Source organism: Tachysurus fulvidraco, chromosome 25, assembly GCF_022655615.1.
Source record: "Tachysurus fulvidraco isolate hzauxx_2018 chromosome 25, HZAU_PFXX_2.0, whole genome shotgun sequence".
Lineage (NCBI taxonomy): Eukaryota > Metazoa > Chordata > Actinopteri > Siluriformes > Bagridae > Tachysurus > Tachysurus fulvidraco.
In genome coordinates, this window is record NC_062542.1 from 11,475,598 (window position 1) to 11,495,483 (window position 19,886).

Genomic DNA, 19,886 nt, shown 5'->3' on the forward strand with positions numbered 1-19,886 from the left:
CCAATCACATGTCGCTTATTCGCACTGCGCAATTAATAATCATGACGCTTTCTTTCTACGATGTTTAAATGTCTCTCTGCAAGGCATATTCTATTCTGCTCTCCAACACCTACACATCCGGTCGCCCGGATATTCTACGGGAAATGACGTCAGTGCAGACAATAATATGGCCTCTAGAATGGCTGGAAAAGCTGTAGGCAATCATAATGTTGTAATTCAGTCAAAGTAACGCTGGTTTGTTGCCCCGCAGAGTCGCGTACGGACGAGATGTCACCACCGATCATGGTTTATCAGCGTCTAGTCTTTCTGATGTCTAGAACAAATTAATCACCGGCCCTCCATGTCAGAAGGATCCCGGGCTCCGTGGTCGAAGCGGGTTTGTGTGGAGTCGCATCGCCGAGGTATTTAAACCTCTAACGAGTGAAGAATAATAATAATACTACCACCGCTCGTGCTCTCTATAGCTGGGGTAAAATGACGTCATTGTGAAGCATGTCGTAGCAACTAAAGCGGTTTATCTCTGTAACTGTAACACTGATTAACAACGTGCTAATACCGTGTACCTGCTGGTTACAGTGTAACAGTTAACCTATCTCTCTCTCTCTCTCTCTCTCTCTCTCTCTCTCTCTCTCTCTCTCTCTCTCTCTCTCTCCATGTCTGTATATGTGTGTGGTCTCTCTCTCCCTGTGTATGTGTTCTCTCTCTATGTGTGTGTGGTCTCTCTCTCCCTGTGTGTGTGTGTGTGTGTGTGGTCGGTCTCTCTCAGTCTGTATGTGTGTTGTCTCGCGCTCTCTCTCTGTGTATGTTCTCTCTCTCTTTCTCTCTCTCTCTCTCTTTGTTGTCTCTCTGTGTATGTGTGTGTGTTCTCTCTCTCTCTCTGTTGTCTCTCTGTGTGTGTTGTCTCTCTCTTTCTGTATGTGTGTGTTGTGTGTGTGTGTCTCTCTCTCTCTCTCTCGCTCTGTGTGTGTTGGGTGTCTCTCTCCTTTCTCTGTGTGTTTTCTCTCTCTCTCTCTCTCTCTCTCTCTCTCTCTCTCTCTCTCTCTCACTCTTATGCTCGCTTGATTCATTAATCAATGTTTGTGGCTTTCCTTAAATCACCTCCATAGATGTTGAGTTGTTCTGTTCTGGTCACTCAATCTCTTGAGTAATGGAGTGTGGAACTATAAATCCTTCACTTGCATTAAATGCAACGCAACATGGGAGTCCCCGATGTCACGTTAACACAGTGACCTCTTTGCTCTGGTGCTGTTTGGTTTTCACGCTCTCAACACACTTCATCACACCTTGGACATACTTTACAACAAACTGTAGTTTTCATGAACGTCTTCCATATGGCAAAGTGAAATCCCTGTGAATTAGCTACTAATTAGTTAATCCTAGAAACAATCCTGTGAAAACAAGTGCATGAACACTGTATAAAGTGGTCAGTTGAAATTCAGTCAGCACTCATGTCAAAGCATCAACAACACGTATTATATCCGACATTTCAACAGTAGTGTAATCAGAATGAAAGGCATTGCCCGTATAGGCATTTTCCCATATAGAAACATGTAACATTTCCTCAGCCGTCCTTAGGTTGGTTCAAAACGGAACAGTACAGTATCTGAATTGCAAGGATTTTAATGTGTCCCTGTTAACAGCGTTGTCCGAGCCTGCCGTCCGAGCTCGGATTCCAGCTTGAGTGTTCTGATAACCTGTTAATGCATCATGTTGTTTTTTCTTCATAATTATGCCATTATTTTTACACTACTAAAGTGTTTTTAATCAGTGTGCTGTGTAGGAGTGTAGTGTTTGTGTTATCAGTGCAGTAAAATCCCTGTTTTTCACACATTAGAACAGGGGAAACACAAGCAAAGGAAATGTGAACGTCCTCCCAGCACACTGACAGCGAAGCCGCCAACCGGCCAGGACGCCTCCAAAAGGTAGCGCTATAAAAACTGCTTTTTATCTACTTGTCTGTCATTTTGATTTTTTTCTTCTTCATTTAATTATTAATAATTGGGTTATGAATGGAAATTATCTGTAGAAGATTGGGGTAGAGTTGGATGATATTCTTTATGCTTGTTATACACTTCCAGGGCACATGTAATTTCCTATTGAACTGGTTGAAAACATGGAATCATTATGTTTAGTTAAGATTTTGTGTATGTTTAGCCCAAATTATGGAGTTAGCTACTGAATAATGCTGGAATTAGCTAGCCACTGAATAACCCTCAAGAATGCAATGTTTATCTGTTAGAATTTTCACGAATTTTCGTTTTCTTTTCTTGATTGATACTAATAAGATATTTGCTCTTAAATACAAAGCATTTGGGACACAACCTTAGTTTTCCTGGTCATGATGATCAAACAGGAATATGAATGATCTAACTATTAGTAATACTTTTCTCAGAAATATCATCACATTATGTCTCTGAATTTCTGTATATACAAAGGGACAAACAATATTTCGGCAAATGTATTGTATGTTTCACATGAACTTACTGACTAAACTTACTGGACGTTTGTTTACAAATAGATGAATATTTGTTGACTTGTCATTTAGGTGAATCCCTCAGAAAAGAGGTTTTTTCCTACGGACACAAAGGGCCACTGTCATGCCCGTGGCCAATCAGAGGTGAGTGCGCAAAGTGTGTGTGTGTGTGTGTGTGTGTGTGTGTGTGTGTGTAAGGAAAGAGAAAGTGTGGGACAGCAGAGTTGGCTCTCAGCATCACAACCCAAACTGCTGAGGTGTGAATGTTCTTGAAGTCCTTCCAGAAGCTTATTTAGCATCTGTCAGTTTTTCGTGTTTGCAAATTCACATCAACTGATGGAAAATTATAGTTAAAAAAATTATAAGAAGAGTCAAATGTTTTATTACTTTACAATAATACTGTAGATAACTGTATGAAGTATTTTTTTCTCCACATTTCTGTGATTTATTTTGCTTATGTTTCTAAAGTACATTTTCGTAATGTGACTTGCACTGACTTACCATTTTATCAGGTATACAATGGCCCTAAGGTTTACTTTGTATTCTGAAAATGGGGTGTTTTTTTTTTTCTTCTTCTTCTTTTTACCCTACAGGTGCTTAATGGCTGGGGACGTTGAGGTGTACCTGTCACAGGTGCATGATGGGAGCGTGTCCTCTGGCTTCCGAGCCTTGTACGAGGAACGTCTTTTGCTGGATGTGACCCTTTTGATAGAAGAACATCATTTCCAGGCCCACAAGGCCCTGTTGGCCACACAGAGTGACTACTTCCGGGTCATGTTCACGGCAGATATGCGCGAACGAGACCAGGACAAGATCCACATGAAGGGGCTGACAGCAGCTGGCTTCGGTCACGTCCTTCGCTTCATGTACTATGGCTCGTTGGAACTCAGCATGCCCACAGTGCAGGAAATTCTGCAGGCGGCCATGTATGTGCAACTCACCGAGGCTGTAGAGTTCTGCTGTTCTTTTCTTTTGGCCAAAATCTGCCTGGAAAACTGTGCCGAGGTTATGAGGCTGCTGGATGATTTCAGTGTGGCAGTGGAGGGAGTGCAAGAGCGGCTGGATGCCTTCCTGCTGGAGAACTTTGTGCCTCTGATGTCAAGGCCTGACTTCTTGTCCTATTTAAGCCTGGAGAAACTGGTGGTGTGCCTGAGTAGTGAGCGGCTGTGTCGGTTCCCGGAGATCGAGCTGTACGAGGCTGTGCAGTCCTGGCTTAGACATGACCGACGCCGCTGGAGACACACGGACGCTGTGGTGCAGAACCTGCGATTTGGCCTCATGACACCAACACAAGTGTTTGAAAAGGTATCAGTATTTCCTTTAATATGGCTGTAGTTCAGTATTCAGATTAATATTGAACTGAAATGCTAAACTGTTATTTGATCCACTGATATATTTTATGCTATAAATTTGATTTTTTACGATTGGAGTAATGTTGTAAATCTCAAATCTCGTACAACTGTATTGAAAAGTGGTTCTTCCTAAATATTTGTAAATTGCTTTTGCTTTTTATGGTTTACTATAAATTACAATAGACAGTGCAGTCCTGAGAAAGTGACCAAGTTCCAAAATACCACAAAGCTATATTAAAAAAAATGGTTGCCTGTTTTGTTTTTTTATCTTCAGAGTTTTAGTTTTATGCACTTTAAAACATATGGAATCTAAATACATGATACCCAGCCTGCTCATGCCTATTAAATAAGTAGACTTGGTTATCTAGGATTTGGCTCTTTACTGAAATAAAGTCTTTTAAGTGGACATCATAACAGGGTCTCCATGACCTGCTTTTATTCCTTAGGTGAAGACTTCGGAGTTCTATCGTTACTCCCGTCAGCTGAGGCAGGAAGTGGACCAAGCACTGAACTACTTTCACTCGGTGAACGAGCAACCGTTAGCCGAAACAAAGTCCAACCGGATTCGATCTGTTCGGCCTCAAACGGCTGTGTTTCGAGGGATGATCGGCCACAGCATGGTGAACAGCAAGATCCTCCTGCTTCATCGGCCCAAGGTTTGGTGGGAGCTGGAAGGTCCACAGGTTCCACTTCGGCCTGATTGCTTGGCAATCGTTAACAATTTTGCTTTCCTGTTGGGAGGGGAGGAGCTTGGGCCTGATGGAGAGTTTCACGCATCATCCAAGGTTTACCGCTATGATCCAAGGCAGAATTCCTGGCTCAGGATGGCAGACATGTCAGTCCCTAGGTCGGAATTTGCTGTCGGTGTGATCGGAAAGTTTATCTACGCTGTGGCAGGACGGACACGGGACGAGACATTTTACTCGACAGAGCGCTATGACATTGCAGAGGATAAGTGGGAGTTTGTGGATCCATATCCAGTTAACAAATATGGCCATGAGGGCACAGTGTTGAATGGAAAACTCTATATCACCGGTGGAATCACATCATCCTCCACCTCCAAGCAGGTATGTGTGTTTGATCCAGAGCGCGAGGGAGCATCTGAACACCGCACACGCCGCAATCCCATTCTTACCAACTGCTGGGAGAACAAATCTAAGATGAACTATGCACGCTGTTTCCACAAGATGATCTCCCACAATGGGAAACTTTATGTTTTTGGAGGAGTTTGTGTAATCCTCAGGGCATCTTTCGAATCCCAAGGCTGCCCTTCAACAGAAGTGTACAATCCAGAAACGGACGAATGGACCATCCTTGCTTCTATGCCCATTGGGCGAAGTGGGCATGGTGTGGCAGTGCTAGACAAACAGATCATGGTGCTGGGTGGATTGTGCTACAACGGCCATTACAGCGACTCTATACTCACCTTTGATCCTGAGGAGAACAAGTGGAAGGAGGACGAGTATCCCAGAATGCCTTGCAAACTGGATGGCTTGCAGGTGTGCAGCCTGCACTTTCCTGAGTATGTCCTGGAACACATGAAGCGCTGCAGCTGAGGGGTGGGTGCAGGTCTCTGGGGTGGGGAAAAAACACACAAAACAAACGTTTACAAATGTGAAAGTAGTCTTCATAACTTATTACACTTTTAAACAGTAGGTCAGTGCTTATTTAAGAACAAAAAGCTTCATACTTTTTAGGTAGAAGTTGGCAGGTTTGGGGGATGTCAGGTAGGGGGAAATGGTTAATATTGCTGGTTAAGCCGTTTAAGCATTTTTCCCTCCAAAATCATTTTTCTCATTTTAAGAGGACTTAACAGCAAACATTTCTGTGGACTTTTTTTTTTTTTTTTCTTTGTGCATAATAATGTCAGTCTGTTCTGTAATTGTAATGTCCTGTACAATAACGGCATACTGCATTTCCACCACATTGTTCATCGTGACTTTGACCTATTCCCCTCTGGTTCTGTGTTTGAGGAAGTTTTTCTTCCACCACTTTCAACTCTGATGCAATTTTTTTGCACTAATGATCAACTGGACAAAAATAGACATTGTAAATGTCATTAACAACAACAAAAAACAACACAATTCATTTCTTTTTGCTTTAATATTCATTTGTCTTGATGTCACACGCTATGAGATTTAGGTTTTGGATGATGATGATGATTATAAAGTTAGTAACACTAATCTGTGATGTGGATTAAATTTTGCACTGTAAAGGGTGTTGTTTTTTTTACTGTTAGGCAATAACACTGTTCCACCACTACTGATGAAAGAGGAAAATGAAAGGAGAGTAAAGGCCAACCTTTCCTTTTAACCTCTTCCATATATGTTAACACTTAACCTTGTTTAATTTATTTACTTGCTGGAGCTTTGTCTTTATCCCACTAAGCTAAACCAGCTGCTGTTTTCAGTTTTGTCACATGTCTGTTTTGTTTCATGAGCAAAGGGCTAAATCACATCTGCTTGTTTTTCATTATTTCAGGGGGTTAATGTTGTCATGCCAAAAAATAGTTCATATTTAATGGGCACTTGCATTTACACAGTATTGTTTTGTATATTTCAGAGAGATCATTTGGGTTGAATTTCTCAGAATAGAATGTGTGGCTGGACAAATTGTGTTGCAATGTCTAAAGTACTTAAAACAGTAATGTGCATGTCAAATATCCAATAGAACTATGTACTGAACTGCTGCACGTGGCAGCATAGCACACACAGAGGAAAGTGCTATCTGCAGTTTTCTTCAAAACACATCACTGATTGTTAGTTTTGCTCACTTCGCTCCAGGCCACAGTAGGCTGTGGCAATGACGGGATTCGAATGTGTAAATAATGAAAGTCCATAGATGGGAATGTGCAAGGTCAAGCAGACATGATTTCTAAGAGTATCTCAAAGTATCTTCATAAATCTTTATAGTCTTTACACTCGACACTAGCTGGCCATCCAATGCCCTATATGGCGAAAAGGTTGTGAACACCTGACCATCACACCCATATGTGCATTCCCAGCATCCACTGATGCTGGGCGTGAACACTTTGGGCACATCAGCATTCCAGTTTATTCCAAACTTGTTAAATGGGACTCTGTGCAGATGCTTGGAGTTTTTCCATTCCAAACTTGCCAAACCATTTCTTAGTATGTTTGGGTCTCTTATTTTCAGCATGGGGAAACGGCATTAAAAGATATAATTGTTTACTTGCACACTGGCAACAAGTTGGGAAAATTTGGGAAAGGCCCACATGTAGGTGTTTGAATGTGTGCACAAACTTTTGGCTATTTTATGTAGGAACTAACCTGACACAAATTCTGGGGAAAATGTTATGTTGGTAAATGTTGATGATTAATATGAATTCTTTTTGGCTCACATAATCGAACACCTTTTTAAGTATAATCATTAAACTAGCTTTGAACACCGGGTGGCCATTTAAATACATTGGAGATGTGTTTTTGAGGGCTCACAGGATACACAAATCTACAGTCTTATATACAACTCATGTAGAGCCTTAGACAATGAGGAAGAGTTATTAATTATGAATGTTTAAGTGGTGTTTGACAAAGTATTTGAAAGCAGTCAAACTGTACCTATGGGAAGTTTCTAGATGAGATGGCATAATTATATTTAGCCTTAAAAGCCTGAACACAACAGAAGAAAAGCAAGTCAGTGACCCATGTCATTACCTATATAAGCTATTTAACAATTTTACTTAACAAATTTCTATTTTTGTCCAGCCACACATTATTCATGAGATTGTTCTGGCTAGTCCTTTGAGTTCCATGTGGTAACACTCCATTGGCTTCTTCACTATTATGCTTTCTGTTAGGCATGCAATCATAGTTTATACGATAGGTTATGAGTTTAAACACCTCAAAGGTGAAGGCAGCCTAGATATGTGGCATCTTTTGGCACTGTTTGTGGCTTTAAGTTAAGCTCTGTCCAATTAAGAAGGCAGCTTATTTCTAAGACTTCATATTTACATTTGTTCTTGAAGACAAATCCCATAATAGAAATGTTAATGTATAGTTCTATACATTATAGTCTTTTGTAAAACTAAATTATTTTTTTTATATCAGTACATGCCTACCTCATGTATTTTTTTCCCTGGGAGTCATTGGCTTTGTACTGATATTATATATGGTACTGGTTTGAACTTCCTCAAATACTAACTTATTCCCTCATGTCTCTGTCTTGTGTTTCATGTTTTCTTTTTCCACAACCAGCTGTCAATGTCATGTACATATAGACACCAAAATACAACCTGAAAGGGTTTCTGCTGTGCAGCTTAAGATATAAAATGCACAGGTCTATCCAATTTAGATTTATTCTTGTCACGTATATCCCTCTGCAAAATAATCTGAATAAACAAATGCAGTTTAATAAAACATAGCCCTGTATCTAAACTGTACTTGAGCATTAATCAGATTACTGATGTATTTACTGTGATCTGATGGTTTATTGCTACTTGGAGACTTTGTAATTTCTTTCCTGAAATAAATGTTCCTATTGTTCAGTTTTTCAGTGGTCTTTTTTTTTAAGTACCTAAAAATTTTATAAGCATCATTAATTTCAGTCCAAGTCATGTGCGAGTCCAGTGCAAAGAACTGGTTATTTTATTGACTGAAGATCAGAACAGCACTTATTGAGCCAATATAAGATTTTTTTTCTCCATTTTTTTTGTGTTCGAATTTAATTAAATGTATGACATCACAGTATATCTATATTAGTTTGTCACTATAATCTATGGCTTTTTGTTTACTGAAGAAATAAAATCAGCTGTATTACAACCAACCCAACTGCCAACTGTTGGTTAATATTACCCAGATACCCAAGTGTGCATGTATGCACACATGGCAAGAACTTCAACTAAAACACAATGACCATATGGTATATATTTTAAATATTGTTGAAATATTTCCTTCATTTCCTGTCGATCTTCCTGACGTAGACGACACCTCAGATTTCTATCTTTATTTTCTTCACAGCTGTAATGAGTGTATTTTCCACTTTTACACCATTCTAAACTGTAGCATGTATTGGGTTCCTATGAGCTGTTCTGTTGCTCAGTACGGCACTTAAATCTTAGTTTCTTTCATATTTTCCAAGGTGCTCTGTTTTTTTTTCCATTGTTCACCATCTGGCTAACTGCAGTGCCAAACCACACACTCTACCCCTGAGACTGCAAACATGCATATGTGGACCAGAATTGGGTTTTTCATGCATTTGCCTTGTACAGTACCTCTACTGAGTGAAGTCTCCTCCAATACTTTGTTTCAGTCTACCTGCCCCTGCAGTCTCCTGATTAGCGGGTCTTATTCTAAGCACAGCTAAAGTATTGAGTGTTCTGCTGCATAACTAGGCCATATTAGCTCACTTACTCATCTCTGTTCAATCTTCTCAGTGTCTTTTATCTGCATAGGTAACTAGTGGGCATGAGTCTAACTACTGTTTCTGTGTTGAGGTGCTGCTCCTAGCCATACTTCTACATTAGTTTGATTGTTAACAACAAAACATCAACAGGCTAGAATAGTTGCAGCATGTGAAGCCCCAAAATCAGAAACCTGGACCTGGTTTTCTCTCCAATTTTCCTCCCATCTTTCTCTCTCCTCTTTAATGTCCTTCCAAGCTTCCTCTCTCTCCACACAGAGGAAACCTCCCATGCCCACTAGTCTAGGCAGGTTTGTTGGTGCTGTGGATAAGCCAAGCATTTCCAGCTTCATGCTTCCACAGGGGAACACTGATCTGAACCCTTGATGTCACTTAAGTCTCCAATGATTAAACATGTACCTGCCACATGCCAGGTAAGTATACAAGAAAGTACTAAGTTTGTAACCAGGCCAATTCAATGAAATTCAATTGAATTCAAGCTGAAAGTGTACACTTCAATCATATCTTGATTGCTTAATTTCAAACCCACTGTGATGTACAAATTAAAAAGAATTCTGTAAAATATCCAAATACTTAAGGACCAGACTACATTAATAGAGCACATTATTAGGAACACTTGCAGACCTAAAGTTTAATGCAATGATCTAATCAGACAATCTTATGACCTCAGTGCATTATTAAAATGATTAGAATGTGAAAAGTGTGATCTTCATGATTTTCATCACACTCTGTACATTTGTGATGAGCAGAAATGCATCTCAGAATGCAAAGGTGTCAAACTTTAAGGCTGATTGGTTACAAAGCAGAAGATCACACCGATTCCACTTCTGTCAGCCAAGAACAGAATGCTGACACTGCATTGGGCACAGACTCACCAAAACCGGACCACTGAAGACTGGAAAATCGTAGAAGGTGTGATGTATCTCAGTTACCACAGAGGTACACAGATGTTATGTCAACAACATGAAACCATGGACCCAACCAGCCTTGTGCCAACAGTCCAGGATGCTGTAGGGTGGTGTAACGGTGTGGGGAATGTTTTTTTTTTAAACACACTTTGGAGCTGTTAGGGAGAATCAGTCATCACTTGAATGTCACAGTCTAGTTGACTATAGTTGATGACGATGTGCATCCCTCTTCATGGCCACAACTGACCATCTTCCAATGACTACTTCCAGCGTGACCATGGACCATGTCATAAAGCAAAAATGTTATGTCAAGGTGGTTTCATGGACATGACAATGGGTTCACTGTTCTTCAGTGACCTTTCCAATCACCTTATCTCAATCTAATACAACAGCTTTGGGATATTTTAGAACTGGAAATCTGTTAACATCCACTTCTTGATAAAGCGACAGTGATTTGTTTCATATTATGGAGCTATTTCTTCAAATTATGGTCATCATTGGTATTTCTTTTGTCAATTTACTTACGTTAATGTACTTTTAGTACATAGAACGTTCTAGCACAGTATTAGCAACTTTAGCTGTCAAACGAACTTTATATTCCTAGAATGTGACGCTTTGCGTCGTCGTGGCGCCGTGGCTTAGTTGGTTAAAGCGCCTGTCTAGTAAACAGGAGATCCTGGGTTCGAATCCCAGCGGTGCCTTTTCTCCAATCTATGTACCAAGGACACACACCTCCTTCACATTTCTACTACATGCATTGAAGATTTTTATTTATTTTTTAAACGTATTAATAAATAAATGAACGAGGTTTATCAAACCGAAACCCAGACTGACTTACTATTCTATATGTAACTGTATTATTATTTTTTTAATATAAGTTGTTTAATGTAATATTTCCATTTTTATTATTGGTTGTGATTTTTATAATGGAAATGTATATCATAACGTGTTGGGCAGAAAAATTACACGATAGTGCCGTCTATAACGTCTATTCAGAGACATTCACTTCCAATCGTGTGCACTGTCTAGCGTCAGTGCCATCTAGCGTCTTTACAGCATATTGCAGTTATATTCTGCAATAGATGAGTGCAGAAAATCTGCAGCCAGAGCTTACTTTAAATAGGTAGTTCACATCCAAAAATGTGGGACTAGTTCAGGTTGAGATTGCACGAAAAACATATGAGAGTACGTCTTGTATTCTATGTCCTATCTTCCCCTTACCATAACCATAATTCATAGGAAGCCTAGTTAGAGCAAGCCCCTCCCATTTGGATCTGGTTCTTAGTGGAAAAATCCAACAACTGCTCTCTAAGGGCGTTTCGGAAGGGGCCATGCTCAGATAAATGACTGTTTTTCTTCTTCGACCTCCCCAGTTTCAGAGCGTGTGTCTTTTTTTTCGCTAAGGTCGTTTCAGTGACAAAAACACAAGGTAAGAGCAATGCAAACTAAAGCATATAACTGATGCATGCTCTTTTTTGTAGTTTGCTGTAAATGCGTTAATGCAAACGAGCAAGAAGGACGTATGTGTTTTCGAATAAGCAGATATAAACGGTGTCTTTTTGTGTCGACTGAATAAGCGGTTTGCTGTATTAGTAACATATAAATCATTTGCATGATCGAGTCCGGTTGTAGAACAGGTTATAAAGGCTATATTATGTTTTGTGTTAAGCACGCGCACGCATGCACAAGATGGCTGCCACGCGATCCCTCTTTGCACGCGCTTTTGGAGCTTCGCTCGTGCACGTTTCCCCAGAAATTGGGTCCTGTTTCCAGTGAGGTTAAACTGCAGAGTTGCAAAGTTCACCTGGCATACAGGTGACAATAATAGTGGCTAGATTTACTTGAACGCTGAACCCAAGTGCTTTTAACTGACTGTAAATTACATTGTTACATTTGAATGTAGCAATGAATGTTTTGGGATTCGAACCCATGACCTTCTGGTCAGTAGTCCAACACCTTAACCACTAGGATTTGTTTGATTTTATGCATGACTAGATTTTGGATAACAACAGCAACTCAGCACTCAGCAACATTTCTGCATACTGTGTGACAACAAAAAAAAAGGATAGTAAAATTTTCTAGTCCACAGGATTATAATTTTAAATCCAGATTATTTTCACTGTTGCAGGTTTAGTCCTCATCTTGCTTTGAGACTCCGGGCTAGTGAGCATTTATTAAAACATTAGATGGTTAAGTTGCTCCTGATCTGATACAAATAAATATTTGCTTTACTTTATTCTATTTGCTTTTTGAACCTGTTCAAACCCTGTTGAGATTTTAGCCATCAGGCACTGACATGGGTAAGAAATCTGTGTTCTTATAATACATTTTGAGACAGACTCGATTAATCTTTAATCCAGTTTCATGGAAAAAAGCAACCGTTTACATCTAGAGAGCTATATCTTTGTCTTGGAACAATTGAATCCTTTCCTATTTTGAGCTTATTTATTCTAATTTCTTCAGAGATGTAAATCCAGCCGTAATCTTTCTACTTTTAATGAAAGACAATGTGTGAACGTTGCCCATTGATCATTACCCCACAATGTTTGAAGTACTTCTGTACTAGCTGTTTCTTGGCTACTGGTCTAAAAAAACACTTACCCATTGTAATGAATTGTGACTGTTCAGGTTTTATATTAAATCAAATCTATGAACAATAAATTGAAGTGACTTGCATGGAATTAAAGCCTCGTTGAATAATAATAAACAAATTGGTTGTATTTTTCTTTAAACATCATGAAAGTCTTTGACCGACTGGGGCGATCCTTCCTGTAGGCAGTGAGGTTTGGAGAAGTTCTTCTATACCAAATCCTCAGAAATTATCTTAAACTGGCTGAACTTGCTTCTCTGTATTTCCAGTGTTTGGATCCTCTTATCAAGGATATTCACTCGGTACAGCAATGTTTGTTCTTTCTCTTGAACCATTTGTAAAAATGTCGCAATAATCTACAAAGCTCTCACTAGTTTCTATTTGCAATGCTCCTCATTTAGCCTTATTATACCGATTGGTTAGTTTTTTCATCCATCTCCAGAGCGATGTGCAAAAGTGCATTTAAGTCTCTATCGATGAATATTTTAACACCGGTTCACTAGGTGACAGACTTCGGATACCATACAATCCATACCGTAGGATGTCAAGAATCTGCAATAGTCTCACTTACTTTCTCCAATATCTGATAAATTTAATGGAAAATGTTTCCTCAGTAAACCACGTTATAGAACATAATTATCAAAAAACTGCAGGCCCGTGTCTCAATTATCAAAATATAGCATATTCTGTATGTCTATTCTTCCTCTTTCTGTTCCAGTCAGCTACTGAAATTAAATGTCTGATATGTTATGAATGGAAATTGAAGTGTGCTGTAATACTTTGTACACTCATGCTCTCATTTCACCTTTTTTACAGTCAGGGTGGTTGTTTGTTTAGTGGAATCAAGAGTATAATTGGCTTGCCAGGTTTCTACTTGTATTTGAGTGTAGGGCAGAGCTTAAAGCACATATTAGCATCCAAACACAGCGAGTCCAACGTCTCCGTGCAGCTCTGTGTAATTTGTATAAACGGAGGTTATAATCGAGAAAGTACATAACGTTATTTTATCATTAACACAGAAAAAAGTTAGCCTTAGCATGTAGCTACCTACTATCATGTGTGCTGATGAGTGATTATATTGCGGTAAAGTAAACGTGTATTAAACATTAGTAAACTTTAGGTACATTATCAAATGCGCTAACAGTAAACCCGCTATTCTGTGTGTTTACAGCCTTGATTTTGTTAATATTATGCATATTTATTTAAAAATTGAAAATTTTCATTCAAACCCATACACCTGACCAATTGCACCCATGTGTATTGTTGAACATGCCATTCCAGTTATAGTCTCAGCTCTGTGTTTATAATAGCCTCCTCTCTTCTAGGAACGCTTCGCAGTAGACTTTGCAATAGAGCGTGGTTATGGGGATTTATGTTCATTTAGCCACAAGAGCTTTAGTGAGGTCATGCGCTAAGGTTGGATGAGGAGTTTTGTCACACAGTTGGCATTTCAGCTTTGTGTACAGTGAATCGTCACGATGGAACAGGTTTGGGCCCTTTATTTCCAATGAAAGCCAGCGCAGCAATAAATTCTGTTCTGTTTACTTTTATCAATATATATGGCTGTGATGGTCAGGTGTCCACACACGTTTGGCCATTTAGTGTGTCTTATAATTACTGTGTAAGCTGACTGTGCATGGAATAAAAGGCTTCCCACTATACACACTTCTCAGTCATGGGGAAGTCAACAGTAGGCCAGTTTTTCATATTCTCTAATTGAGGTAGATCAATCAAATGTATTTACTTTTTGTAAATGCTACAGCACAACAGGTATATTTTAACATACTATATAAAAACATATTTCAATTTCTAGATGGCAAATGAAGCCAGGCCATGCCCGTGTGACATTGGAGACAGGATGGAATATGGCAGTCTTGGTGAAGAGGTTCAGATTGAGCACGTTAAAGCTTACGTGGTGAAACCTAAAGCACCAACAGACAAAGCGGTCATTGTAATTCAGGACATTTATGGATGGCAGCTACCCAATACACGATACATGGCTGACATGCTCGCTTCAAATGGATATGTGTAATACATTTATTTCTTCATGCCAAAGTAATATTCAAATCATAGCCTCAAATCAAGTATGTGGCAAAATGAGCAGTGAGAAAAAAATTCAATTTAATTTCACAATGTTCACAAATGGTAAGCAACTTCAGAATGAATTTAACTTATGTTCTTAATTTTTTTTTTTCTCTCCCTCTCTTGTTCAATCCCTGTCCTCCTGATTATAGTGCTGTTTGCCCAGACTTCTTTCTTGGAAAGGAGCCATGGAGTCCTTCAAGTGACTGGTCAACATTTCAGGAGTGGCTTGAGGAAAAAAACCCCACCAACATCAACAAGTTAATCATTAACCATAGTCTTCGAACTCTGGCATTCCTTACATGTATACAATAGCTGATATGTATGTGGATACATGATCAATCAAACCCGTATGTGCAGGTTGAACATCCCGTTTCGGATTTGGCTCCTTTTTTATATCCATCTCTCTTTTGGGATGTCTTTCCACTAGATTTTGTCAAATGGTTGAGAGGGTTTGCCCATTCAGCTACAAGAGCATTATTGAGGTCAGGCACTCATAGACTGACAGAGCCTGGTTTATAATTGCCTTTCCACTTTATCCCAGACGTGTTCCGGGCTCTATGCAGGAAACTCTCGCGTGATTCTTCCACAGCAACCTTCGCCAACTTTATGGATCACGTGCATCGTCATTCTGGAATCATCTTACAGCATACAAAGACACCCTAGACAATTCTGTGCTTCCAAATTTGTGGGAAATGTTTGGAGTAGGCCTACATATGATTTGATAGACAAGTGTCCACATACCTTTGCCATATAGGCTTTATAGTGTACATGCATTGCTGATGTCTTGAGTTGAGACTGTGACAGCTCAGTGCTGTTTGGAATTGATCTCATACCCCTTCTCTCACTAGAGCAAACCTTTAACCATTGAACCACCATTTTATTATGAGCTTTTATTAATTAATTCTGCCATTTTATTTACCTAGGGAAGTGGATGTGGTTTTGAAATACCTCAAGGAACAAAGTGGCACTAAAAGGATTGGAGTGGTGGGTTTCTGTTGGGGAGGAGTGGCCACACACTACATAGCTCTGCAATATACTGAAGTCAAGGCTGGAGTTTCAGTCTACGGTAACTTCTTGTAATCTGTGGTTGTTTTTATACATGTGTAGTTATACAAGTCCCCAATACTGCAATCACTGCAGATCATGGTATCAGACTGACTGTAGAAAGTTGTAAAGAGAAATTAAGTATATTCATCTGTTTAACATTGGTACATGCACTCAGTAACGGGGAACCTGGTGGACAGGAATATTTTGGCTCTGACCTGCCATCTAGTGGATGGTTCTATAAATTATCCACCTGTAGATGAGATGCAAAAGCGAACAAGAACAAATTTGAATGAATGAATATTACCAAAAGATAAATAAAATGCTGAACACTTGCATTCAGTGTTTGCTAATTCACAGCGATGACCAAACCCATAGAAACTCTCAGCAGTGCAAGCAAAGAAATGTAATGTGGCGGTACAGTGGACAAATGCAAACCATGCTTGTGTACAGTATATAAGAAGTGAACGTGGCTGAATATGTGCTTATAAACCCACTCACCCAAGTAATATCTTTGCAGGGATCGTTAGAGAGCGAGAGGATCGTTACGAACTCAAAAGTCCAACTCTCTTCATCTTTGGGGAAAAAGACACAGTGATACCACTTGACCAGGTAAGACTCACAAATTTAAGGTTGCCAACAACAGGAATTAAAAACTGGTAATATTTATATTTTGTATGTTCATCTTCATGTTTTTTTTTTTTTTTTAAACCAAGGTGACAACACTTGAGGCAAAACTGAAGGACAAGTGCACTGTTGACTTCAAAGTGAAGGTTTTTCCCAACCAAACCCACGGATTTGTGCACCGTAAACGAGAAGACATCAACTCGGCAGACAGGCCACACATTCAGGAGGCCCGGCAGGACATGATTGACTGGTTAAATAAGTATTTGTAAAAGTTAATTGTGTGCAAATTTTCAAATTTATAGTAAATTCTTCCAAAAGTGACCATCTTACCCCAAATGTTGTTGATGCCCCATGTGTTTGGTGTATAAAGATCTGGCTGCATTCATGAGGATAGTTTAGTGCCTCAGAACACCTGACTAATGCATCAAACACTCTCCATAACAAAACACAGTTGTACCTAAAGCTTTTATAAAATACCTGAATAAGTTTATTTCCCCCAGACGTAAGCAGATAAAAGGTCAACAGGTAACTTTAATTGTGCCATTTGCTTTTGGAATCTGTTTAACATTCAACATGAAGTCCAAAGAGCTCTCGCTGCCAGTGAAGCAGTCCATTGTTAAGCTAAAAAATGAAAACAAATCCATCAGAGAGATAGCAAAAACGTTAGGTGTCGCCAAATCGACTATTTGGTCCATTCTTAAAAAGGCAGAACACACTGGTGACCTCATGAACAATCACAGGTCTGGAAGACCACGGAAAACGACTGAAGGGGAAGACAGAAGAATTCTTTCCTTGGTGAAGAAAAACCCCTTCACAACGGTTGGTCAGATCAAGAACACCCTCCAGGAGGTAGGTGTATCTGTGTCTGAGTCAACAATCAAGCGAAGACTTCACCAGAGTAAATACAGTTGGTCCACCGTAAACCTCAAAGAGAGGAAGAACAAACGAAGATTAAAATGTGTGAAAAAGTCTGGAAATTCTAAAACAACATCCTGTGAACAAATGGAAAAAGGATCTACTTTGACAGATTCTGAGGAAGAGACAAGCTCAGAGAAGGGAAAGAACTGTTCATGATCTAAATCATATCACCTAATGTGTTAAGCCTGGTCATGGTGTGGGCATGTGGGGCTGCCACTGGAACTGGATCCCTTCTATCACTCGTGACTGCCGACCAAAGCAGCAGGATGAATTTTAAAGTTTATAGAGCTGTATATCACATCAAACTCACTGGGCAGTGCTTCACAGTGCAGATGGATGATTAATGACACAAAGCGTACTTCAAAAGCAGCCCAAGACTTTTTTTTTTCATTGAGATGGCCATACTGAGATTTATTCTCTAATAACAGCACGTCCCAAAGGGTTCTTATCCATCTTTTACCACAGCAATTTGCCAAAGATCACAACAGAGAAAAAATTATTAATGAAAAAATATTGTGCTTTTTAGTTTTATTTTTTTTTAGTTACCTAAACAAACCGCTATAAACAATCACCATCTCTGGCCTCTTTTTTTTCACCCTTTCTTGATGTTAGGACAGAAAATGCAGTTTGTCATATTTTTAAGGAATCAGAATGTTTCTGTGGTAGAATTTCCAACGGTGGAAAAATGTACACTGGAATTTTTTTCATTAAATGCTAAATATCCACCAGTTAATTTTTTTTTTTGGGGTGGGGGGTGGGGTGTTTAAATAAATGTTTTTTTAATTGGTTCATAATTGCCTCTAGATCTCTGACGTTCCATTATAGTTTTTATGTATAACATAAAATCTAAAGAAACTAATTCAGACCTTTTAGATTCTGGCCCAGATTGGACAATATCATTTTTGACTCCTGATATAACTAAAGCTATATGTCATCATGTACCTGCTTACATGCAGTACATGATGACATACAGTGGTGTGAATAAGTCTTTGCCCCCTTCCTGATTTTTTTTACATTTTATTTTATTTGCATGTTTGTCACACTTTCATGTTTCAGATCATCAAACAAATTTAAATATTAACACTTTTTCACACAGAACCATGTAGGTTTGGATTTTGTTTTCCGTTAATAATAAAAACCTTCATTTAAAAATGGCATGTTGTGTTTACTTGTTATCTTGGACTAATATTTAAATTTGTTTTATGATCTGAAACATTAAAGTGGCACAAATGTGCAAAAATAAAAAAAATCAGGAAGGGGGCAAACACTTTTTCACACCACTGTATAATGATTCCTGAATACTTGTGTCTGGTCTGACCTTGAGTCAGTGATGCAGCATGGCTGGTTCTTGAACTATACCCAATAGATGAAGGGTTAAAAGCCAGAGAGCATTTTAAAATATGAAAAAATAATGAGAGAGAAATATGAGAAAGTGTCTCTGCTATTATTTTTGTGTCCTTCAGCATAGTAGCTGAGCTTGTGGAAAGAGGTCACTTAGTACAGCTCACTGACCGACAGAGAGGCTTTACTATATGATCTCTTTGTAGAACTCTGGTGATATCTGCAATTGTATGTTTTAGAGATGATCTTTTGATCATATTTTACTTTTAGAATTAGTGTTTCATCTTAGTGCAAGAATCCTTTATACTATGCATTCTACCCATAGATGTACAATATATGCCCTAAAGTATATGGACACATGACCAGTAATGCTAATATTTGGATCTTCCTCAAACAGGTGCCTCAAATTTGAAAGCATACACTTGCATTAGTTTGTTAAGGTTGGAGTGGAAGAATGTCAGTGGCCTGCACAGAGCCTCTGTTGGGAAGACCTTTAGAATGAACTGGAATGCTAACGTGTCCTTGTTCATGTTCCAAAATCTAGTGATGTGATCATCCTGTAAAAGTGAAGAGAATCATACGCCTATATGTCTTTCTGAACATCCCATTCCAGATTTATTCCCTGATTGCTGATAAACGTGTGTCCAGAAACCTTTGGCCATATTGTATCACTATGCTTAGTTAGTTATAAGACTTCGTAGGTACGGTAGATGATATGTAATAATAATCCACTGTGTGACCGTATTAAGGAACCTAGTTAGTACTAAGACCCAAAAAATATGGCTATCCTGATAATGCAATGACGTTTGTTCGTTGTGGGCTTTCTATATCTTATAGATTAGGGTTAGTACTATGAATGCATTATGTAGTATTCTCATTATTTTCTTTCATAATACTGTTATTGGATTTCACATGGCAGAAAAGCAAATATGGGAGAATTGTCAATCAGAAACTCAAATCATATCTCTGAGAAATCTGTTAAATGAAATGTTTTGTGGACCTGACTAATACTTGGAAACTTTGATAACTGATTTCATTATTTTTTAAATAAATCATAATTTTATTACCATGATATCTGGTTTACTTTGCATACTTACAGGAGAAACTGTTACTATAACCTAAGAGTGAATGTATTGTGATGCATATAAAAGACCACTAGACTTTAAATG

At 38.9% G+C, this 19,886-nt stretch overlaps 2 protein-coding genes and 1 non-coding gene across 4 annotated transcripts; all 3 read left to right on the plus strand.

The window, feature by feature from the left end:
- Positions 1 to 10: 10 nt before the first annotated feature.
- On the plus strand, positions 11 to 8,329 carry klhl15 (kelch-like family member 15). 2 transcript variants are annotated; one of them, XM_027173837.2, is made up of 6 exons: positions 11 to 148; positions 251 to 401; positions 1,835 to 1,922; positions 2,546 to 2,617; positions 3,067 to 3,778; positions 4,272 to 8,329. In XM_027173837.2, exons 4-6 carry the CDS (start codon positions 2,598 to 2,600, stop codon positions 5,379 to 5,381), a joined length of 1,842 nt encoding a protein of 613 aa, XP_027029638.1. In that variant the 5' UTR covers positions 11 to 148; positions 251 to 401; positions 1,835 to 1,922; positions 2,546 to 2,597; the 3' UTR covers positions 5,382 to 8,329. The 2 variants fall into 2 exon arrangements, with proteins under 2 accessions (XP_027029638.1, XP_047664733.1); XM_047808777.1 differs by lacking the exon at positions 11 to 148 and having other exon boundaries at positions 155 to 401.
- A 2,410-nt stretch (positions 8,330 to 10,739) lies between these two features.
- trnat-agu lies at positions 10,740 to 10,813 on the plus strand. The gene has a single exon. It is a non-coding gene; the product is annotated as a tRNA-Thr (tRNA).
- Positions 10,814 to 11,355: 542 nt separating this feature from the next.
- Positions 11,356 to 19,789, plus strand: cmbl (carboxymethylenebutenolidase homolog (Pseudomonas)). Its single transcript, XM_027173964.2, has 6 exons — positions 11,356 to 11,541; positions 14,516 to 14,730; positions 14,937 to 15,044; positions 15,711 to 15,853; positions 16,352 to 16,443; positions 16,548 to 19,789. Exons 2-6 carry the CDS (start codon positions 14,516 to 14,518, stop codon positions 16,725 to 16,727), a joined length of 738 nt encoding a protein of 245 aa, XP_027029765.2. The 5' UTR covers positions 11,356 to 11,541; the 3' UTR covers positions 16,728 to 19,789.
- Positions 19,790 to 19,886: the final 97 nt, after the last annotated feature.

What these genes read in the sequence shown, in the direction of transcription:
- klhl15 (XM_027173837.2), top strand. Translation starts at nt 2,598, where the DNA reads ATGCCCGTGGCCAATCAGAG. An exon ending in ATGCCCGTGGCCAATCAGAG is followed by an intron (nt 2,618 to 3,066) that starts GTGAGTGCGCAA and finishes TTTACCCTACAG; the next exon opens with GTGCTTAATGGCTGGGGACG. An exon ending in CAACACAAGTGTTTGAAAAG is followed by an intron (nt 3,779 to 4,271) that starts GTATCAGTATTT and finishes TTTATTCCTTAG; the next exon opens with GTGAAGACTTCGGAGTTCTA.
- cmbl (XM_027173964.2), top strand. Translation starts at nt 14,516, where the DNA reads ATGGCAAATGAAGCCAGGCCATGCCCGTGTGACATTGGAGACAGGATG. An exon ending in GGCTGGAGTTTCAGTCTACG is followed by an intron (nt 15,854 to 16,351) that starts GTAACTTCTTGT and finishes ATATCTTTGCAG; the next exon opens with GGATCGTTAGAGAGCGAGAG. An exon ending in CAGTGATACCACTTGACCAG is followed by an intron (nt 16,444 to 16,547) that starts GTAAGACTCACA and finishes TTTTAAACCAAG; the next exon opens with GTGACAACACTTGAGGCAAA.